This window comes from Labrus bergylta, chromosome 10, assembly GCF_963930695.1.
Source record: "Labrus bergylta chromosome 10, fLabBer1.1, whole genome shotgun sequence".
In the NCBI taxonomy this organism is placed as follows: domain Eukaryota; kingdom Metazoa; phylum Chordata; class Actinopteri; order Labriformes; family Labridae; genus Labrus; species Labrus bergylta.
Window position 1 is genome coordinate 6,436,948 of NC_089204.1, and position 22,982 is coordinate 6,459,929.

The 22,982-nt window shown below is 44.3% G+C and overlaps 1 protein-coding gene across 1 annotated transcript; it reads left to right on the plus strand.

The window, feature by feature from the left end:
- The first annotated feature begins 506 nt into the window (after positions 1-506).
- On the plus strand, positions 507-22,549 carry rhoq (ras homolog family member Q). The gene is made up of 5 exons (XM_020641300.3): positions 507-1,132; positions 1,410-1,468; positions 12,651-12,815; positions 16,522-16,617; positions 17,873-22,549. Exons 1-5 carry the CDS (start codon positions 991-993, stop codon positions 18,032-18,034), a joined length of 624 nt encoding a protein of 207 aa, XP_020496956.1. The 5' UTR covers positions 507-990; the 3' UTR covers positions 18,035-22,549.
- The last annotated feature ends 433 nt before the right edge of the window (positions 22,550-22,982 follow it).

Here is a 22,982-nt window from a genome sequence, read left to right on the forward strand (position 1 = left end):
AGACTGTAAACATGTTTATTTCTGCTGTAAACATGTTTATTTTAACATGGAGCTCTATGGGGACTGACTCACTGCAGGAGACAGACTCTAGTGGACACTGGAGGAACTGCAGTTTTTCATTTTAGTGTTGGTTGGCCTAATTTTAATTCCTTGAAGTAAGCTCGTTTACGTGGCATAATAAAACAGTAAAGGCCGATAGTGTGTTTGTGATTTAAGTTGTTCTATTTATGACGTCATACATCAAGATATTTCTATTTACTGTAGGGTTACCTTCATGGCTTTTAATATTAGTCATTATATGGACTATTTTGATATAGGCCTAGATATGAACTACTATGATGATTGTAGACCTGCCTGAAATATGTTTAATGTTATGAAAGTGTGTTGTACCATGGTCGATCTATAAAAAGATACTTTATTGATTAACTCACCCTCGTGTTCATGATGTAATTCCTCAGCTCCAAACATCCCCAGCAGGCGGAGTGCACTTTATCCCGAGCCCCTTACTTTTAAACCCTAAGCCCCGCCCCTCCAGCGAGCGCACCCACCTTGTCCAGCAGCAGCTCGGTGCGCCAGACTGCACGAGCTCAAGCGGGGAGCTCACCGGAGAGAGAGAGGGCACGGAGGAGCAGCGGCACGGAGGAGCGGCAGCAGCGGGGGACGTTTTCTGGGTTTTGAGGGGACACCTTGTTCGGACCTCTCAGCGAGGGATCATTTTGACACCCGTGGAAAAAGATCAATCTTAACGGGGAGATTTGACAGAGTACGGTCTCCAGCTGTGGTCAGGAGGGTAGAAGGATGCAGCTGTGGTCCGGGTCGGTGTGCCGCGCCGTGCGCCTCCACCGCTGGTGATGCCCTCCGCGCGGGATCACCGCCCAGCAGCAGCAGCAACAGCGGCAGGAGGAGCACTAGGAAGAGGAGGAGCAGAGGGAGGGAGTCAGGACAACAGGGCGTCGGGGGGCCGGTGATGATGACGGTAAGGTCGGGATCATGGCTAACGGAACCGGTACTATCATGTTAAAATGCGTCGTGGTGGGAGACGGAGCGGTGGGAAAAACGTGTCTGCTGATGAGCTACGCCAACGACGCGTTTCCGGAGGAGTACGTCCCAACGGTGTTCGACCACTATGCAGGTATGAGCAACAATGTTCTGCAGTGTGTCTAATAATGAATAATAATAATGTTTGAATGTTGTATATTTGTGTTTGTGACCATACAAATGTCTCAGATTAAAAGTGAACTCCCTGCTCCCCCTCCTCCCTCCCTCTCTTTTTGCATTGGCTGCATCTGTTGCTATAATCAAAACCACTTGTTTGCCTTCTTCATAGCAGAGAGGGGTTGGGGACCCTGACTCCCCTCTCCCTCCCTCCTCCTCTTCCTTCTCTTATGATCTTTGTCATCTCGTTGCAGTGAGCGTCAGTGTCGGGGGGAAGCAGTACTTGATGGGACTGTATGACACAGCCGGTCAGGTACAGTTTATTTTTTCCTCAGGCCTGTTGCCAAGCATGTCAAGGACACACACTCTCTCTCTCTCTCTCACACACACACACAAACTCTAAGTGTATGTCTTCCTCGCTCGCCCATGTGCTCCTCGGGCTGATAACTGTCCTCCAGCCGCCTACAGGCTTCATATTCAGGCCAGACTCTAAGCTGCAACAGGTGACGGCTCTCTCACACTCATTTTACTGCAGAGTGTGTGTGTGTGTGTGGTGGTGATGGGGGTTTGGGGGTGGGGTCAATAGTTGTATTATGTGGAGAACAGGCCTTCTATGTGCAGCAGTGATGTCACAGGTTGGTTAATAGGGCTCCTAATGCTGAGCTTTTTCTTCACAATGTGCCATTCAGCACATAAAACTGTACCCAACGCACACACACACACACACACACACACACGCACACACACACACACACACACACACACACACACACACGCACACAAAGTTTGCACTCGGCAGAAGAGCCTCTGTACAAACACATCCGACTCGGACTGAGCTGCAGAAAGGCTCATTGAGGTCGTCATCAGCATAAAGAAAGATAGACTAAAATTAATTCAAAATACTTTATAATTAATTGGGGTTGATGAAGATTAATTCACAATCAAAATTATTTGACATTCTGGCTGTTAATCTAAATTAAATTTTAACACATTAAAAGAGCACTTTGATCAGGTCTCACAAAGCCAAAAGCAATATAAGCTATCACTTGGAGTTTTCAACCACTGGGAGCGCTATTGAGCTGTGTTTATTTTTCCATAGACTGTAAAAGAAGTAAACATAACACATTGGATTGTAGGCTACGGTTTTAATGCCTCATGCTGGTATTTAGACTTTGAAGTTGGCACAATTGGACAAAATGTTTGATGTAAATTAGCCGAGCAGCTCCCACCTGTCATTCAAAGAGGCCACGCCTCCAAATTGTGCTTAAATTTAAGCCTTAATATAAATATATTTTTTTTTATACTACGCTTTAACAAGTTTATTTCTGCTGTAAAGTTTGACACGAGGCTCTATGGGGACTGACTCACTTTCGAGTAGGCCTCAAGTGGAAAATTGTGGTACTGCACTTTATGCTGCCTCACTTCTGATTCTTCAACTCTTGAGGTTTAATTTAGCTTTTTTTTATAATGTTTTTGCACGATACTCAGAAAACCTTTAACATTTAATGTTTTCTTTTTAATACAGAATTCAAAACATAAACAATAAAATGTTCAGATACGCCTTTAGAGTTTATTTAGGCCTGTATGGATACACTAGAAACCACAATTATTCAGATAACGATACACACACTTCATGCTCAGCTGATAACTGGACTCATAAGATCTTCCCTCCTGCTCATGCATGCAGAGTGCAGCTTTGTAAAATGCAGAATTTAACTTCACAAAAGAAGCTTGCAAAGACAACAGTCTGCAGGACCTGTGATTAGTTATTCATGCTGAGTTGTGTACCTCAACTTTAGGATGATTATTTTCCACCTAGTGACTTTTGTTTGTTCTGTATGGAAACACTTTGTATGACAGGTGCTTCATGGCTCCAAAACATTTCAAAACAAGCATGGAGTTTAAAACAAAGTGAAACAGGGTCAGTAGGGTTTCCAAAAGACTCGACTAAATATCATCAGCCTTGCTAGTAAGCACCCGAATTACCAAAAGGTAAAACCAAGAGGTTGGGCCTGTCTGAAGATCCAGTTTATGCTCTCCCCACTCTACTGCCCTGATGTAAACAAGCACAGTGAACAGATAGCATCTTGTAAGAGCATCACGGTTTGGAGATAAAAGTGTCTGTAGGCTGTGTCAAGTTAAACTGGCATAATCACATTTAACACAGGCATGTGGATGTTGAGCTGCGGGGAGGACTGAAGGCTGGAGGTGTTAGCATTGCTAATGTTAGCCACACTCAGCTAACTAAGTCACATATAGAGCTGGTTTCATCTCTGTTTCAATGATTAAAAGTTTTCAGCAGTATGAATACACAGACAGATAAACACTTTTGTTTGTTTACACTGCATTAGGCCTCTTTGAGATCAGACGCTGTTTAGCTGCACTGTACAGACGTGACAGCTTGGTTCCTTCTCTGCATAAACACCTCTAACCTCCCGTCTCCGCAGGAACCTGAAATGTGCCAGTCTGTCAGCCTCCAGATAGTTAACACTCTCCTCAGGGACAGATTTAACCGTGCAAAGTCACAATCTGAAATCTGATCCCTCCATCGGAAACACAAAAACCCAGCAGTGAAAAGTTGATGTGGGCATATTCAGCTGTTACTCGGCTCTGTTCATTCATGAATGCTGAATGTTGAAAAGTCCATAAATAAGGAATCACAGGCAGGCGCCCAAGAAGCTACCTGTGGCTGAGATGAAACGTCTTCTGCAGAAAACAGATAGTGGAAGTGTTACTACTCGCTATGAGAAGAGGAACACAAGTTTATTGTCTATTCTGGCGTGTATAAACGCTGTGTGTGTGTGTGTGTGTGTGTGTGTGTGTGTGTGTGTGTGTGTGTGTGTGTTAGCTGATTCAGAGCGTCTCTGAAATGGAGAAGTTCTCCCAGATGTCTGCCGTGGCTGCAGAGTAGAGTTACAGCTCTCCTAAAAAGCAGCCACCCCTCACCCTCCTCCACTCTCGGCCCCCTCCTCTGCTGACCTCTTTCTGTAAAGCACGAGGCCAGCTGGTAATGTTTAGAGCTGCAGGGTCTGATCAAAGACCCGGACCCTGAAGAAAGAGAGAGAGAGAACGAGAGAGTGAGTGATATAGAAAAGAGGAAGAGACGGGGACAGATTTAGAGGGGGAGGATAAATTCAGTTCTCTTGGTTTCATTTTCTCTTCCTCACTCTTTTATTCTAAAACTCAAACCTCTGACTTGTGCAGCACATTTTCGATAAGCCCCCCCCCCCTGTAATATTTATATTTCTGTCAAGGCTGCCGATCCCACAATGCTTTGCTGCTCCACAATGGTACCTACCCATGTTGTCTTTGTGCTCTCATGGGATGTGATTCCTGGCTGTCACGTCGTTGTGACATGGAGCAATAATGTCTTTATGCTGTTGCATTGTTGAGATATGTCCAGATGTTTCCCAGGTGTTGAGACATTCATATCGAGTTATTTCATCTGTTAAAGCTGTTTCACTGTTGCACGCATTCAAACACATCCTGCAGGGTTTGTGGAAATAGATAGATTGAAGTGAGGATGTATTTGTATCAGACTCTTCAGAAAAGTTGCAGAGTCCTGTTTGATGGCTTAAAGCACGCTGTCCAAACAAGTGGCACAAAGTGATTTTAGGGCGTGTCCGACAACACTTCTCTGTTTACATGGTGATAAATCGGGCCCCCAAGTGAGACGCCGGGCGCAGCGAGGTTGGATTAAGTGGCTTGATTATACATGAGGGCGTTTGGGGAGTAACATGAATCAATCCACTCAGAGTGTCAGCTCTCATTCCCTTTAAGAGCCAGGTGCGCCTGCAGGCTGGAGCATTGATATTCACACGGTAGATTTCAGTCACTTATTCTGAAATAAATCAAACTCCAGACGGATCACCACCTCTGAACACACACAGGAAACTGTATGTAATGGGTTGATGGCAGACTGAAGACATGTTTCACTGAAATATTCCCACACATATTTCCACATGTCAGGTAAAAAACAGTCAAGACTCCTACTGTGCGGCAGGCGTACACTAACCTGTAGGTTCGTTCAATCACTGCAACTTTTGGCAAACTTGACCAAAAAACAATTTCTCCCCGTATGTGTCATCAACCTCAACTGCTAGTTTTCCGTCCATTATCTTACCGTCTATCCTGTTCAGGGTTGCCGAGGGCTGCAGCTGATCTCAGCGGCCATTGGGTGAGAGGCGGGGTCACTCCTGGACAAGTCACCAGTCAATCACAGGGCTGACAACGACATAACCAGTCACACTCTGACACAACATCCCCCCCCCCCAACCCCCCTTCCCACTCTCCCTGCTGCCTCTGCGTGTTGAATTATTCCATATGAAGGTCTGAGAAGTCTGTTTTTCTCTGATTGTTCAGAGGAAACAGAGGGGGGGGGAGGGGGGTGTCCTATCTTATTCATTCGTTCTCATACTGCTGCACTCTAAAGAGGAGCAGGAGGAAACAGGGAGTGGGTGAGTGCTGCGGTAACCATGGAAACGCTTTAGTGTAAGGGAACTCAAGTTGTGACCTCGTGGGACCTGTGTGCCCCCCCCCAGCCACCCCCACCCACACCCCGTCGTTCCCCCTTTGCTTGACTCCTCAGATGATGTCACACTCAGCCGCAGATACTGTAATCACTTTAAACACCTGACCTCACCCCTCCTCCCTCCTCCCTCCTCCCTCGCTGCTCTCACAGTCTGATGACTCTTTTTCGACTCAGCAGCCCAAAGAGGCCCACCGACCACGAGACGTCCCAGATGGGGAGGGATGAAGGGGGCTGGGGAGGTGCCGAAGGGGGGACACAGGAGATGGTTTAACTCAGCTGGGAATCATTCACCGCTCAGCAGCTCCGACTCAGAGAAACAGGAAGGAACAGAAAACGCTTCAGCTCACACTTCACACTTTACAAACTTTGTTTTTAATGAAAAATGTCATCTGAAAAATCAAAAAATATTAAAAATGTTCACAGTAAAAAAATGCAGGATATAATTTAATCACAAGAGAAATCATCTATTGTTATCAGGCTTTTACTTGTGAGGTCAGCTCATGGTAAATGGCTGTATATAAAACAGAGCTCTTTTACATGAGGATGATAAGAGGCTTTCCTTCATAATGTCCCACTCACAGTTTATGTGCCTCTGCCATTAACTGCCATTACAGGCTTCATTAAACTGTCTGATTTTTCAACGGAGTCTGGCAGGATGTTCCCAGTCTGCAGCAGGCTTTCATTAATGTTCGTTAATCACCATTAAAAAGGAGTCAAAAAGCCTCTTTAATATTCCCGAGCTTTAATTCAGAAAATGCAGACTCACAGATCAGAGGCTGACCTTTGCAAGGATGTCTGGGCTTGTTTTCACGCCCGGCGGCCATGTTGGAGCAGGCGTCTGTGGCTTTGTTGACACAGCGGGTTTATCGAGCTCCGAGGAGGCGAGGAGGAGACGGATAGAATGGAGAGAGCGACTGAGGGGAGGTGGGGAGCGAGGGGGGGGGGTGACTCACTGATATCATTGCACTCCTATGTCACAGAGCGGACAGCGGACACTCAGCAGAGCTCGTCCACAGACGGCGAGTCTGGCTCTGATGGAAACATATGGACATGTATGGAGAGAAGAGAAGCTGCTCTGTTCTCCTCTGATCATAATATTTACTGTCAACTCCTCGCTGAATGTTACAGTTATGTAACATTATGTTATGTCTCAGGGATTAACTGTTGGACGTCAACGTTTATGTCTTTACTGAACCTTTGATTTGCAGCGCTTTTTCACTTGTTGCATTTGTTTTTGGACTTTTGCATCTGCTTTTGTAGTGATATCGTTTCTGAGTTTGTTTTTCCTAAAGTAAGTTGTTTGGGTCGTTGCAGGTCAGTTGCCCTGGTCGGACGCCTTAGCCCCGTTTCCACTAAGCGGTCCAGTTTAGTTTGGTACACTTTTATTTTCACTTTCAAAAGTCAGGAATGGTACCAAAATAACTGATCCGTAACGTCCAACTTTTTTTGCTCCCCTTCTGTTGGGGTGCCAAGCGTTCCGATCCGACCATAAAGGGTGGAGCTAGACACACTGCAGTCTGTTGATTGGTCGAAAGAATCTTCACTTACCATGCGACAGCGGTAATAAAGAAGTCATTTTAAGGTTGTTTTTGTTTTTTGCAACTACTGTCAGCGTGGAGCTCCGCCCCGTGGACGACCTCAGAGATGCAGACCTTAGTTTTTGTCTGGGTTGCATTCTTCTTCTTTGTTGAATTTATTGGTCTACGCCACTGATTTAGTGATGTGTAAGGGTACGGTGGGCTGTTGAAACGCAGGTGAGATCAGGATTTATCGTACCAAACCGCGCTGAACCAAACCAGACCTCTTTGACAACATGCCCTCAGTTCTGCACTCACAGCTCTCTCTTTTGGAAATAGTTCAACTTTTGGAACGCCACTGAACAGCTGTGCTCTGTATGTTTTAAGCAAATGTTAAAATAATGACATAATAATAATGTTTTTTGTCAGTGAGAATTGTCCGCTGCTGTTACAGATTCTGTACTTAGCATTAGAGCTATAAGACATGTAGAAGACTTTAACAAAGCACCTTCACAGCAGCTTGACTTTAAACATTTCTGCACAGAGAGTTCAGATTGAGATGTTAGTTCAGTGTAGGAGTGTTCACTGTCGGTCTCTTTATATCCGCGCTGTAAGAGACGGTCTTCTTCGGTGTGTGTCAGGGGTGTGCTGAGGAAACAGAACCGTGTCTCAGAGCAGCTCGGGGCCTGTTTACAGTAAACTGCTGATGGTCTAACACTGCCAGTCTTTATGTCTGCGGCTCAGCGGGGGATCGCAGGATTCACTTGTGCATGCAAAAGGTCACGAGCACGCACACACACACACACACACACACTCACACACACACACACACACACAGTGAACTTGACCCCATGTGACTGAAAGAGTGTCTGTGGGGGGAGCACATGATGGATGTGCTGTAACATCTTCTTGCAGAGAGACTAATGTTCAGATAGGAGTCAGGATGTTTTATTACACAGTCTCTGTTTCTGATAGGCTGAAGGGTTTCAGTGAACTCCTGAGAATGAGACAGGTGAGGGGTTCAGGTAAGAATTGTAACCTCTCAGATTAAAGCTCTGGCTGTCAGCAGTTAGCTCCTCTGTTATTCACTTTATGCAGCTTATTAACAAGCTGACATGCAATTAGAACAATGAGGGACTTGAACATTTCTCTAAGGCCCCGTGTCCACCTATCTGTGCGCTCAGGAGCTCTTGTACAGTATGAAGCGTTTGTGTGCTGAGAAGAAAAATGCTACACGTCCGTCCTGTCTCTATGACAACAGTCTGTTGACAATGTCCACTGTATGACCGACACTGTTACATTTTTTAAATTTGAGATTGTTTTAATTATGTAGCAGAGAGGATGTGGTTACAAGACATGATCTATAGGTGGCAAAAATACGGGGAATATCATACATTTGGAAAATCACGCCGGAGATGTCAACAGCGCCTTTCTAAAAAAGTTGAAAGATTTTCAACTCCAAGTGCTCAGAGCAGCCGCACAAAAAAGTCGGAGCACTCCGGGGAAAAAAATGCTAGGAGTTGTGCTTTTTCTCTCCAGGCAGCCACCTGCTGCTGCAAACGCTCTCTCCTCATTGAAAACAACTTTAAAAAAGACGCTGTTGCTCAGGAACAAAACGCTAGGTGGACACAGGGCCTAACCTGTTTGTAAAAATGAAAACAGCTGCAGAGAGAGTAACTCCAAAAAGAAAGAGAGAATCTCTCTTCATCTCTTTGGCCCTCCGTTTTTTCTGCAGAAAAGCTATCACCAAATAAATTCATATATGCCAAACACTGAACGAGCTAACAAGCAGGGGGTGGTGAGCGCAGACACAGATAGCTGCTCAGTGGAGCTAACACATAATATTGAAGAATTTGACTATGAAGTGGAGCATGTCTTTGAGTGTTTCTCAAACATTTCCTGACTGTTTGTCTCAGCTTGCATGAAGCACCAGATGGTTTGCATTCAGCTGATTCATCACATCAACAGATTCAGGCGGTGTGAGGTAACCTGTCACTCACAGTTCAGTTACATAAATAACTGTCAGTGCGCTCCATCATCCTGTGAAATCATCCCAGACACTTTGGCGCTCTTTAAAAAAAAAAGCCACTAGAGGAATCCTGTGAAACTTTCACAATACTCTGATCTGTGAAAACTCGTCGGAATAACTCGTAAATCTCAGTATTTTTAGACTTGACCCCCGAGATTTATGTGCTGCTTTCATAATTGATTCCAGGCAGTTTATCTTCAGTTCATTACGCAGCAGAAGGTGACCTGCTGGAGAATCTCATTTGCATTTTTATCTCCCATCATGCACCATGTGTGAGAAGGCCATGTCTCCGAGGGGTGTATCAGTGTGATCGTGTCGGACTGAGTCGTGTAGTTGTGACTCACCGAAAGGCATCCGGGTGAAAAACTGTCATGTGAGCTGATGAAACTCTCTGTGAGACAGCGGGAAGGTGAAAACGTGCGGTTTGTTTGATCTCCGGGATGTGGACAAAAAGTGTCCTCGTCATTCTGTTAGTCATGTCTGATCACTGGAGATCCATTGATCGCCGGTGTCTCTGAGTTAGCGGCAGAAACCCATCCAGTCAGGAGAAGGAGTGCGATGGATCATGAATATTCATGTGTGTGTCAGTCGGACACTCTGTCAGAAGGATTTATGTCTGGAGAGGACAAGAGAGGGTCTGATCTGACACACAGAGGACAGCCTGCGTCCCTGAATTAGCCGTTTACACAACACAGATATCGGAGATGGCAGTGCGTCTCTGTTTCAGTGTCTTGTGGCGACGCCCTCCCCGAATCTGAAATAATCTGTAAGTGTTTCTGGCAGTGAGAAGGGAAGCTGCTCTCGTGTGAAGGTCATAAACTGCACGGTCCTTTTATTATTATAGCTCAAGTCCTAGTGAAGTTTTTACTTAAAGCGTTCCAAATGTAACAACCAATTCCTCTCTTTCTGAACCGGGGCAGTTACTATTCAGCATGTTTTGACTTCTAAATGACTGACAGGTACAAAACGTTTCAGAATTACTTCAGTATCGTGATGCTGGTGGTGCCGTGGTTAGTGCGCGCGCTCCCATGTATGGAGGCTGTAGTCTTCCAAGCGGGCAGACTCTATCCACTATCCTATCTCTCCATTAAAGGCACAAAAAGCCCAAAATAAAAAAAAATAAAAAAGTAAAAGAATTACTTCAGTTTTGTTTTGCTTCAGCCTGCAGCAGAGAAACAGGCTGGAACGGCTGCAACATCATCCTAAAGTTCGCCCACTATAAATTAACGCTCATGTCACTGTTGGGCTCAGATTGTTATTCTGAGTGTTGGATTCGATTTTAAAGATAAATGCAGGTATCTTAGAGGACTCATTTTACCTGACCAAAAGGTTAACAAAGTTTGGACATGCCTTCAGTAGATTGCTTCAGCCTGCAGCAGCATAACAAACTGTAATGGCTGCAACCAAATCCTTAGACTGTCCACTAAAAGTTGTTGTCCTTATCTCTCACAGGCTCAGTTATTCTAAGTGTTGTTGTACTCGTAATCAGTCTTGGCTTTTTGAAGGTCTCGGTCTCTTCTTGAAATCTAAAGCATATTTACTCGGCCTTGTCTCGGTCTCAGACTGGATAGACTCTGGATTTTGAATCAAGTCTGGTCAACACCACCACTGATAGGCTTCTTTCTCACGCCATCACTGTGATTAGAAGGAAAATGCCTCTTTCCAAAAGAACAAATAACTTAATCTCATTCATAGTTTGATTTTTATCCCTCAGTTACAGCCGCAACCTTCCTGCTGTTCTGGTCTAAGTGAGTGACACGCCCCCTAAACGCAAGATGATGATTTTTTGTTGATATTTATGTTCTTTGTCTTGGTCTTGACTCAGTCTCGATCCATAAATGTCTCGGTCTTGTCCCGGTCTTGGAGCACTCTGGTCTCAGGTCTTGGTCTCAGTTAGTGTGGTCTTGACTACAACACTACAGTCTGCCTTACAGAGAGGATCCCTGCAGAGACCTTTTTGTTACAGAGGAAGATGAGTTCTTTAACCAGAAGCATCTGTTACATCACTCTCTTCAAAAACACCAGACTCCATTATTAAAAACATCATTTTGACCTCACAGAACACAGGAGTTGTTGATCTACTGCCTGTGGTGGATCCGATCTAAACACTTGAACCAAACAGACTAACTCCTGGATGTAGTGTTAGTCCAGTAGAATAACAACTCCTTTGTTCTTACCAGTGGAATCAGGAGAGGATTACATTAAAGCCTAAATCAGTCTACTAAAGCAATTCAGAACCTTTTCGTACTTTTTAGTGATTGAGACTATGGTTGCATGGTAACAGAATTTAGATGTATAAATGATACTAATAAAAATCAAACAATATAGATACCTGCTTCATGCTCGAATACAAGTTGACGGTGGGTATTAACGCAGCGGCTCCTTTCTGTTGAAAACGCCATCCTGAATTTTGTTCTATCTACTATGACAAATAAACTTCCTTATGTCCTTAATTTCTTGTTTATGATCACCAAAATTGCAGACAAACTCCTTTACATGCACACTGTCTAAAATCCACAAAGACATCCCCAATTTAAACTCCTCAAAAAAAGTTAGGAAATGTTGTTTCGGTCAGTTTAATAATATATACCAACAGAAGAACACTGCAGGGGATTTTGACACATTTCTGTAGGGCGCTACCCACACGTTTAGCTGTGTTGCTCATTCCACTGCTACACGATCCTTACAAGTTATACCTCGTTGTAAAGGTGAATATTCAGGCTTTCCAACGCTATGTAATACAACACCAATTAATATTACTGAAAAGGTGAAATAGCTGACCGACAGTGCTCTCCATCTTTTATTTGCTGCCACTTTTGGTTTGAAACAAGACTTAAGGGGTGCTGGTAGCCTAGTGGATATGTTGCACGCCCCATGTACAGAGGCTGTAATCCTCGTCACAGGGGCCATGGGTTCAAATCCAGCCTTGGCCCCTTGCTACATGTCATCCCCCTCTCTTTCCTCCCAACACTTCCTGTTTCTCCCTCAGCTGTCCTATCCAATAAAGGCAAAACATGGCCCAAACATATCTTTAAAAAAAAGTTATTTTAAAGCTTCAGTACTGTTTGATAGTATTCATCATTGAAACCATAAAGCTTTTATTTTATCAAAACATGTTGTATTGAAAAGTACAGAAATATTGGCAGCCTATTTCCAAAGAAATGTAGACCCCGGGCTTCTCTTTAATATCCCGTGTTATATATAAGTAATATTTTTAACACCTGAGGAGCTAGCTTATCACAGTCTAACGTTAGCTCTCCTGGCTGCAGTGAGGACTGAAGGAGCTCCACATTCAGAGCTCACTTTTTGCACACTTTAATAATTCATGAACAATAAGGAACAGGAAATGAGTCCTGTCTTCTGTCCTGACCTCCTGTCCTCCTCTGACCCAGAGTGTTTCTGTCTCGTCTTCCTCCAGGAGGACTACGACCGTCTCCGGCCGCTCTCCTACCCCATGACCGACGTCTTCCTCATCTGCTTCTCGGTGGTGAACCCCGCCAGTTTCCAGAATGTGCGTGAAGAGTGGGTGCCCGAGCTGCAGGAGTATGCACCCAGCGTCCCCTACCTGCTCATCGGCACCCAGGTGAGAGCTCCTATACTCTGCTCACTGCTCAGCTTTGATCTGCACCTTTTTATTCATACTGTATGTATAATGTCTGAATAATCTGGAGAACAATCAGATATTCTTCCCTTTCCTCTGTTATTTACACTCGTGTAACGTGTTGTAACTGTTATGAGGATCAAGATTTTGTGCTGAAAATCTTATAACCTGGTTCTTATGCAAAAAAAAAAAAAAAAAATACTGTTGATGTTCTTCTGTTGCTCATGTGGAAAAGGTCCATTTGTTTAAAGAATTTTGATGCATTTTTTGCCTTTATTGTATATGACAGCTGGAAAGAGACAGGACATTTTGGGAGGAGAGAGTGGGAGTATGGGAGACATGCAGCAAAGGGGCGAGGTCAGATTTGAACCCACGGCCGCTGCAACAAGCACTATGGGGCGCATGACATAACCGCTAGACTATCAGCGCTCCAATGTATGTCTTTTTTTCCACATAAGCCCAACCTCCAACCCCTCCAACTGTTAAAGAGTAAAATAGAAGTAATGGACGTCCAGACCGGAAAAACTACTTTTTGGTCTAAAATGATTAAAAGTAGTAAGAATTGCTCTGACATGTTGCCAATGTATGTGTGCTATTTAGACAATGTGCATGGGTTTGCCTGCAGTGTTTGCCGACCCAGTATGAGGCGCTTCAGGTGTGTGTGTGTGTGTGTGTATGTGTGTGTGTGTATGTGTGTGTGTGTGTGTGTGTGTGTGTGTGTGTGTGTGTGTGTGTGTGTGTGTGTGTGTGTGTGTGTGTGGATACTTAGCATCGAAGAGTGCTTTGACTTTTCTCCCCGACTCTCACTGTGTCTGTTTTTATTTGACTTTTGTTGTTCTCCTCGTGCATGTGTGGGTTCTCTTCAGGTACTCCAGCTTCCTCCCACAGTCCAAAGACATGCTTGTTATGTTAACTGGTGACTCTAAATTGTCTGTAGGTGTGAATGTGAGTGCGTCTGGTTGTCTGTCTCTGTATGTCAGCCCTGTGATTGGCTGGTGAACAGTCCAGGGAGTGACTCCGCCTCTCGGCCCATGATAGCAGGGATCAGCTCCAGCCCCTCAGCGACCCTGAGCAGGAAAAGCAGTGTAGATGATGGATGGATGGATGGATATGTCTCCAACAGGGTCAAAACTTTCACATCCTAAAGCTCCATGAAGGAATTTAAAGGCTTAAAGAAACAGAGAGGGATTTACATTGGACCTCCAAATCTGCCCGGTAACATCAGAACTCCACATCTAGACTTCATTTCCTCCCCGGTACTGATCTCTACCTCTGAGTTTATCTTTGAATCAGACATTTTAAAACCAGAAATGAACTCATAAAAAGAAGCTAAAGCCGAGCTCATGTCTCGTAATCTTCACTCAAGTCATGAACACGTTAACAGACGACAGTAATCCTGAGTGTTAGCTTCTTTATAAGACTTAAAACCATCTAAAGATATCAAACGTCCTCTGAGGAGAGAGAGCCTTGTGGGTGATTTTTAGGTCCGTGTTCCCTGGCAACCAAATGCCAGAGCAGGCGAGGCCCCGCGGTGATGAAGAGGAGGATGAAGATGGAGTGGGTGTCTGATTTATCTTCTGTCAGCTGATGTTTGCCGAAAGTCTACTAGTTTCTCTCTCTCTGCTCAGCTGGACGGTCACACACACACATCAATCAGGAGGAGGTTAATGAAGGTCGCTCGCTGTGAGGTAGTGAGGGAGATTTCATTTATCATAACTGTTGTTTCACAGACACAGGACAAGAGAGAGAGAGAGAGAGAGAGAGAGAGTGAGGAACTTTGTGGTCGACTGTGAAATGTTTTTGCACAACAGCAGGAAGTGTGACAACATGTCAAGATCAGTAAAACACAGTCCGTTATACGGTTCTGGATGTGTTTGGGAGGAAGATGTTGTAACAGCTAGGGTTGTCAAAACATCACATTGTCAAACTGAGACGAGTAAAGATTAAATCATAGATACCTGTTTCGCTACCACCTCAACAAACTTAGAAGTCTTAAGCACAAAATACTGGCTCATGCAAACTCATGCATGTTGTCTCAATTGCACAAAAACGTTGGCAACATTTAGGTACCAAAACTTTGCCAACGTATTTGTGAAATTTGAACAGCGCTCTCTCTCTCTCTCTCTTTCTCTCACAGCAGCTTGTGGTTAAAAACACGACTGAAGATCTGTCGTTTTTTTAAAGCTTTGGTACATTTCAATATTAACGCTCTCTAAAATAACAGAGATTGTGTCATTTGTTAAATAGGTTACGAGTATTTTAAATAACCTGTTATTTTATTGAACAGAATCTGACAGGAAGTCGGTAACAACCTGACAAAAGGGGTTTAAAGGTTTCCCCCAAAATTCAACAAATCTGTGGCATTGTGAACGAGGCACGTGAAACTGGGGTGCTGGATAGCCTAGTGGTTATGTTGCATGCCCCATGTACAGAGGCTGTAGTCCTTGTTGCAGCGGCTGTGGGTTCAAATCCAACCCTGGACCCTTTCTGCACATCATCCCTCTCTCTTTTCTCCAAATGTTTTCTGTCGAAAATGTCCCAAAAATGTCTTTCAAAAAAAAAGTTTCAATCTGGATCAGAATGATCTGAATTTGTGAATCCACTTTTTTCCCTATCACGGCTCACATGATCCACCTCATGAACCACATGAAAACTGGATAAGATCACAGATACAGATACAGACGGCAGTGGTTCTCAAACTGTGGGGTGCGACCCCAAAGGAGGGCGCAGAGACAAGACAGTGGGAGGGCGCTTGTGGCCCTGGTGGGGGCGTGTCTAGAAGCGTGGCAGGTAGTGGTCTGGGCTCTGCTTGTGATCTGATCTGGCCACCCAAGCTGCTTTTCCAAAATCACAACCCCCTCATTTACAGAGTGAGCTGCATATGTGAACAAAAACAGACACATTTTTTAAACTCTGGCTCTACTTTTCCCTCCGGTCAAGTTTCTTTACGAAGTCGGAGTGAGCTGATGTGTGAACACAGCAGGAAAATTCACTGCAACAAGCGGGAGTAGGTGGTAGTGTTTATGTCCTGCGACTGCCTGTGATCTTCAAGCACGTACTGACAACTTTATTATGTTTTCTGTTTGCCTTTATGTTCCTCTCCGCTCGTCTGTGATTTTATGGCACTACAGGTAGCACTGATAAAAAGGCAGAACTGTCATCATAGTGACAGACTCTGTTGCTTCATCTGCCATCCACCTGTCTTCCTTTTCAAAATCTAAACTCACCCGCTGTGAGGTGCATGTGGCAATAGACAACTTAGGAAGACTTCAGGGGCGTTCTGTCTGACATCAGGGATGCATGTGTGAAAACAGCTTTAGAGTCTCTGAAGGGGCTGCACACTGAGCTGCTGCTAACACATGCAGAGCTTCTGTTTGAGTCAATTTTCCACAGTCTTCAACGTTCCCTCGGTTTTCATCTGGGCCCGGTTTTCTCCATGGTCCCTTTCTACAAATGGACAAGACCGAGAAAGCAGTTTCCCCTGAACAACTTGTGTCTCTCTGATGTTCTCTGGTGGAGCGTGGAGGGCTCAGAGCCGAGCTGCCGCTAACCGTAGCTAACTAGCTGACTTAGAAAAAAAACCCAGCAAAGGTTTATGGCTGATGATGAGGATAAGGTGAAACAGAACAAAAGACGCCTCTTGGAGTAGATTTCATACTGAGCAGAAAAGTCTCTCTCTCTTTTTCAGATTGACCTTCGTGACGACCCGAAGACCATCGCCAAACTGAACGACATGAAGGAGAAACCCATCGCCATGGAGCAGGGACAGAAACTCGCAAAGGAGGTTTGTACGTTAATCCTCCTGAAACAGCAACGCGATCTGGAGCTTTCAGTCGGTTTCCCGGGTTGTGACCGCTCCAGCTGGATTCCTGCGTGTTGATTAGATGCAGGAATGTCTCAGAGAAATGTCTGGAATCAAACCTCTGCAGATTCTTTTACCCGAAACGAGTCCAGCAAATATTCTGGGTCAACGCCGAGGTCCAGCAGAGTCTGAGGCCTGCAGGACGCAGAACCCACATGTGGTCTGATTTTAATCCTTTCTGTCAGGCTGAGAATAAAGGTCAACTGTTCAAACAAACTGCACTCACTTAGACGTTGATCTGTGTGCTGTGAGACTAAAGAAAGGATTTAAAAAGCTAATTACGTTTTTGGAGGATTCAAGGGTCCATTTGATAATATTTAAGTTCAGTCATTTTAGCAACTTTCTTCAGTTTGAGCCACATTTTTTCTCTTACACAGAGAGAAATGTGATGATGGTTCTTGGCACACTTGCAGCAAAAATTGCCCTCAATGTCTGACCTTTTCTGGAGACATGGTTGAGAATGTATTTTGTAAAAGATCACCAACATCGACTACATGCCTCGTTAGAAATGTAATTTTTCATGTGTAAAGTTGGAACTAGAAATAGTTGCATTTCGGTTGTGGTGGTCATGTGGTAGCTAGTATCAGCATGGTCCCTACCTGGAGCTTGCATGTAAGTATTCAGGTACCGTGCCCAAGTGCACTTGAAGAGGTGGTCTCGGGCACATGTGTACTTGAGTACGGTCCACGGGAGATGTTAACACAACCGTGCTCAAACAAGGAAGTGCACCGCTAAATGACACAACTCTAAACCTCTTAAAAAAACATTGTATCCTCACAGCACGGGCCCGCTCGTCCTCTGAGCTGCACGGTAGATGAGGGTAGGAAGAGGAAGAGGGTTGTTGTTGGCGTCTCAGAAATAACAAAAACATCCACGGGTAACATGACAGACTCAGCTCACGAGTGGTTGCCATGGGTGCTTCTTCTTCTTTCTGCTGTTTCGCTGAATTCGCAAACCAACTATGTGCATACTGCCCCCTGCTGTATTGGAGTGTGAACATATGCAAGTTTTCTTGGAACGAAGTGACTCATGATGAACAGCAGTGATGCTTGTGCACGGTACTAAAACAATCCTGCCTGATGTGAAAACGCCCTGTGTGAAAATGTTAAACTTTTATATGGCCATTAAAGAAGCACAGGGAGTTCCTGTCTGACAGTCTGTCTTGTCTTCCCTGCAGATCGGTGCGTGTTGCTACGTTGAATGTTCAGCTCTGACCCAGAAGGGCCTGAAAACGGTGTTCGACGAGGCCATCATCGCCATCCTGGCTCCAAAGAAGAAGAAAGGAGCTCTGAAGAGAAGGCTGGGACCTCGCTGCATCAACTGCTGTCTGATCACGTGATACAGAAGAGAAAAAAAACCCAGAGATCATTCAGCAGCCGACCGTAAACCAAACCTGGACTGAATGCAAGAGAAAAATGCACAAAAGAGAGGACTGAACTTAAACACAGCAGCGCTCTTCAAAGACGTTTACTCTGTCTCCTGCTTTCCATCGAGGGGGGGGAGGATGCAGTTTACTACCAAAGGAGCACAAAACCCAGTCAGTCAAGACTCTCTGCCTCCAAAGTACCTTCTTTTATAACCATTTTTAATCATTTTCACGTGCAGAGTTGTCGTAAGCTGTAATTCAAAAAAAGACATTTCAGTTCAAAGAGAAATGTGTAATTTTTAGGAGCTCGTATTGTTGATTTCTTCATAGTACCAGTGCAGATGTGCAAATGTGCAGATGTTCAGATCGGGAGCCTGCAGCTGATAAATAACGAGAGGCTGACTTCAGTGACACTGTGACAGAAAACATTTCTGGACATGACGGCCCAGCCTCTCCGTTGTCCGCCTCTGATTATGTGTCAGTTAAGGATCTGCAGATTTACCCACACAGGTGCTCTGCTCATCTTGGGCTTAAGACTTATTATTTTAAAGTTTGAGAGTCTTGTTTCTGCCTTATTAACCTGTTTTTATTTTTGCAGTGTGGCATGATGAAACATACTGTGAGCTAGGAGGAGGCTGAGGTCTCTTCGATGTTTATTATCCATCTTTAAAACTTATATTATACAGAATTTATGAGTCTATAGCTCTAAAAAACAGATGCTTTATTTAGCGCAGATATTCTTTGCCAACTTATAGCTTTTTTTTCTCTTTTGATTTTGTTATCCTACAGTAATGTTTTATCCTTTTATCACCTTGAAGAAGGTTTAAGAGAGAAGAAGAAGAAAGATTATATATGCCACATCCAAAGAAACGTGTCTTTAAAGTGTGGGGGGGCTGAGGCTGTGTTCAGATGAAATGAAGCACATTTTCACTCTGACTGCAGGATCATTTGTATTCGTCTGCAATGATTGAGAACAACCAGAGAATATTGAGCCTTACAGATCCACAACAAAACTCAAACTTTGAGATCATGATGTCATCTGGACATTCAAACCGTTCAGTTTGATTCCCCTCCTTCTATGTTTGGATTATTTTGACTGAGACCTGTCTTACTTAAGCACTTTGAACCCAAAGTAGACATATTTTTAATTTGATTTAATCACAATAATCAGGCTGAAAGGATGCTGAAATAACTAGAGGATGGTGCAGATTTGTAGACAGTTTGAATTCTACAATTCATTCAGCAGACATTTTTATCCAAAGTGACGCACATCAGAGTTAGAAGAACACAAGCGAGGATCTAGAGAGGAAGAGACAACGTCTGGAAGAGCAAACAAACAGCTTTAAGTCTGATTGGACACACAGGTGCAACAGGAAGTGACCCGAGGCAGAGCACAACATGGACAGCTGTTCTTGAGAGTTCTATCCAGCATCAAAACCATCCTAAATATCATCATCATCATCATCATCATCATTAAGGTCGTAGTTGTTCATAAAGAGCAGTGTCTTTAGCTTTTTCTTAAAGGTGCAAAGCGACTCTGCAGATCGAATGGAGTTTGGTAATTCATTCCACCACCGCCGGGCGACAGAGAAGAGTCTAGTTGGCGTCTTAGGGCCCTGTTGTGAAGGTTGGATCAGACGCCATTCATTGGCAGAGCGAAGTGGGCGGGAAGGATTATAGAGTTTAGGTAAGGGGGAGAGTTTTGAATTTGATGTGAGCAGTAACTGGAAGCCAGCAGAGGGAGATAAGTAAGTTGTGTCTGCAATAAGAGAAGAAAACAACTCAATGGAGTTTGGCTCAACCAGAGCTGATGCATCCTCACTGCATGAGCTTTAGTGACACACCATCATGCAAATGTCCCACTAGATATCAGTGTGTGCTTGAGTTGAGACGGCTTTGCAGCACTGATTGACGGTTTCGTAGCATTACCTGAAAAATGTGCTTCCTTTTTTTTTGTCTGAACACACCTCAAAGTGACCCAGAGTATTCTGTCTAATGCACAACATGAAGCACAGTCAAATACACTTTATTTTCAAGGAAAGACAAAGCACATTCCTCGGCTTATAGCTCTGTTCATCTACAGGAACTAAACGCTGATTGAAGCACAGGAAACAAACGGATCCATCCGGCACAAACAGGAGCAAAGCACACTCTGACCACGCACAATCCAGCACGGTCGCCTATGAAACAGCTAGGAAGTGTTTACTGTAGATCTGAACTGAGGGAAAGTATCTCTGTTCTCTCCTGACAGGCAGAATAAGTTTTAAACACAAAGGCAGGTCACGTAAAAGAGAGAGCAAGCAGGTCAGTGTAGAGAGAAGGTCAGAGCCGATCGATGAGCCAATCAAACAAAAACCTTTCACCACATGTCTGACATGTTTTTTTAGGATCTTCATGAAATCTAGGGAGGTACGGGACTGTAATTTGTTATCAGAGGTGTTCTGATTTGAGTTTATACGAGTAGTATCAGTAATGTTTCGGCCGGCATTTGTGCAAAGAAAACAGATTGTGTTGAGAGCAGGCAGAACACAATCCATCGTAATGCAATCCACTGGCTTTATGAGCAGATATCTGTGCAGCCAACAATCTTTATGTCACTTCTCAAGTTTCCAGTCGGACTGTAAACAAAGGCGATGCACTGAAAAGGAAGTTTTGGAGAATGATACATTCAAGGAGGCTGGGAAATCTAAGGGTTGGTTGGCTTTAGCGGCCAGATTGTTCGCTGCTCTGATGCAGATGTCTGTTTTTAAACCGTCGATGGGATGTCTTTACTCCTGCTGATACATCTTTAGTCGATACTTCTCAGACTTCAAATGTACCTCCTGAGAACAGATTCTACATTTTTATGTAGAATATGTAAACAGACATCAACAGTCAGACGATACCTGATGGGGTCAGAGATGTCCAAACAAACCTCTCGTTTCAGTTTGGACATCACATTTTGGATTATTAAAAGATTATCATAAAGTTTGAAAACAGTAAGTCAACATTGATCATTGGTTTCCAACAGGGATGTCAACATTCAGCTGGTGATGCTGCAGTGACTTTCTACATATTTAATTTTCAAGCAACAGATGCACTAGTTGCACTAATCTTAAAACTAAAGCTGTTAAACCTGAACATTTCTTGAGAATGTTTCTGGTAGACTGCCTCTGAAATCTTCCAGAGCTGCGAATTCACACGTTGCTCACAGCTTGATGTTGACCCTTCTTGGACGGGAAGCAAGGCATAACGTCGCTGTAGAAATCTATACAAGATGGTGGACAAGGAGACAGAGTCTGAAACTATAATGACTATAATAATTTTCTAAGGGGCTGGCAGGAAGAAATGCGGGCAAAGTCAGAGCGAAAAAATGCAGCTATTTGCGTTCACACATGCAGCTCACCCTGAACAGTTCCAGAAGTTTTCAGGAGTTTTGCTGAAAACAGCATCAGATTATTTTTTTGGTTTTAATGATGTCATACTGTTTTTTTTTTTGTTTTTTTTACATCTCTCATTTAAAATGACCTGCTTACAGAAATGACACAAACTGCTGCAAGTCCCAGTCCGCTAAAGTCAGCCCTCGGATATATAGCCAACATTGGCCTCAACGCCATCTTTAGTGTCAGATTATAAACAGGTTTTCTCTTTTTGTTGTTATGAGGTCACATCCTGCTTCATGAACTGAAAGATTGTTTGTGAAGCTATTCATTTTTTGACAACGGTGTGTATAAATGTGTAACTTGATTCTGTTCTGAACTTGATCTGCAAACCGAACACGAGCTCTTCTTGTTTTGATGCACTTGTTATAAGTTTCATGTTTTTATTAATATCAAAGGTGCCAACTGTTGAATGACTTGTGTCGAGTTTGTGTTGGAGTCGCTCTGATTAAAGCTTTAACCTTCTCGGTGCTCCTCCTCCTCCTCCTCCTCCTCCTCCTCCTCCTCCTCCTCCTCTTCTTCCTCCTCCTCCTCTTCCTCCTCTTCTTCCACCTCCTCTTCTTCCTCCTCCTCCTTCTCCTCTTCCTCCTCCTCCACCTCCTCTTCTTCCTCCTCCTCCTTCTCCTCTTCCTCCTCCTCTTCTTCCTCCTCCACTTCCTCTTCTTCCTCCTCCTCCTTCTTCTCCTCCTCCTCCTCTTCTTCCTCATCCTCCTTCTCCTCTTCCTCCTCCTCTTCTTCCTCCTCCACTTCCTCTTCTTCCTCCTCCTCCTTCTTCTCCTCCTCCTCCTCTTCTTCCACCTCCTCTTCTTCCTCATCCTCCTTCTCCTCTTCCTCCTCCTCTTCCTCCTCCTCCACCTCCTCTTCTTCCTCCTCCTCCTTCTCCTCTTCCTCCTCCTCCGTCCCGGCCTACTGCAGCAGCGGCCAGCCCTGAACGATCGCAGCTCTGCTTCTTGTTCTCTTTGTGTGAAGGTCCCGCTCAGGATCCAGGACCTCTTAAGTGCCGACGCCTCCGATGCATTCTCCCATGATGCTCCTCTCCTCTCAATAAATGTGTTTACTGTGTTAATGAGACCGGCTCCGTGGGTTTAACTGTGGAACGCATTAGTGAGATCAACTTTGGTTTAATCCAGGAAACTAATGATCATTATAACTCAGATGTCGCTGGGTTCATTTCATAGAATCAGAATCAGAAATTAATCCCGGCAAGGAAATATAGAAATATATAGAATAAAATAGCATTGAGTATTTGAAGACATCACAAGCTCAGGGAATTCATGATATGAACATCCATTACCTATACCACTTTTCCCATTCAGGGACCCTGGACTGGCTGCCAGCCAATCACAGGGCGGACATATACAGACAACCAGCCCCACTCACATTCACACCTAGGGGCAATTTAGAGTCACCAGTTAATCTAACGAGCATGTCTTAGGACTGTGGGAGGAAGCCGGAGTACCCGGAGAGAACCCACACATGCACGAGGAGAACATGCAGACTCC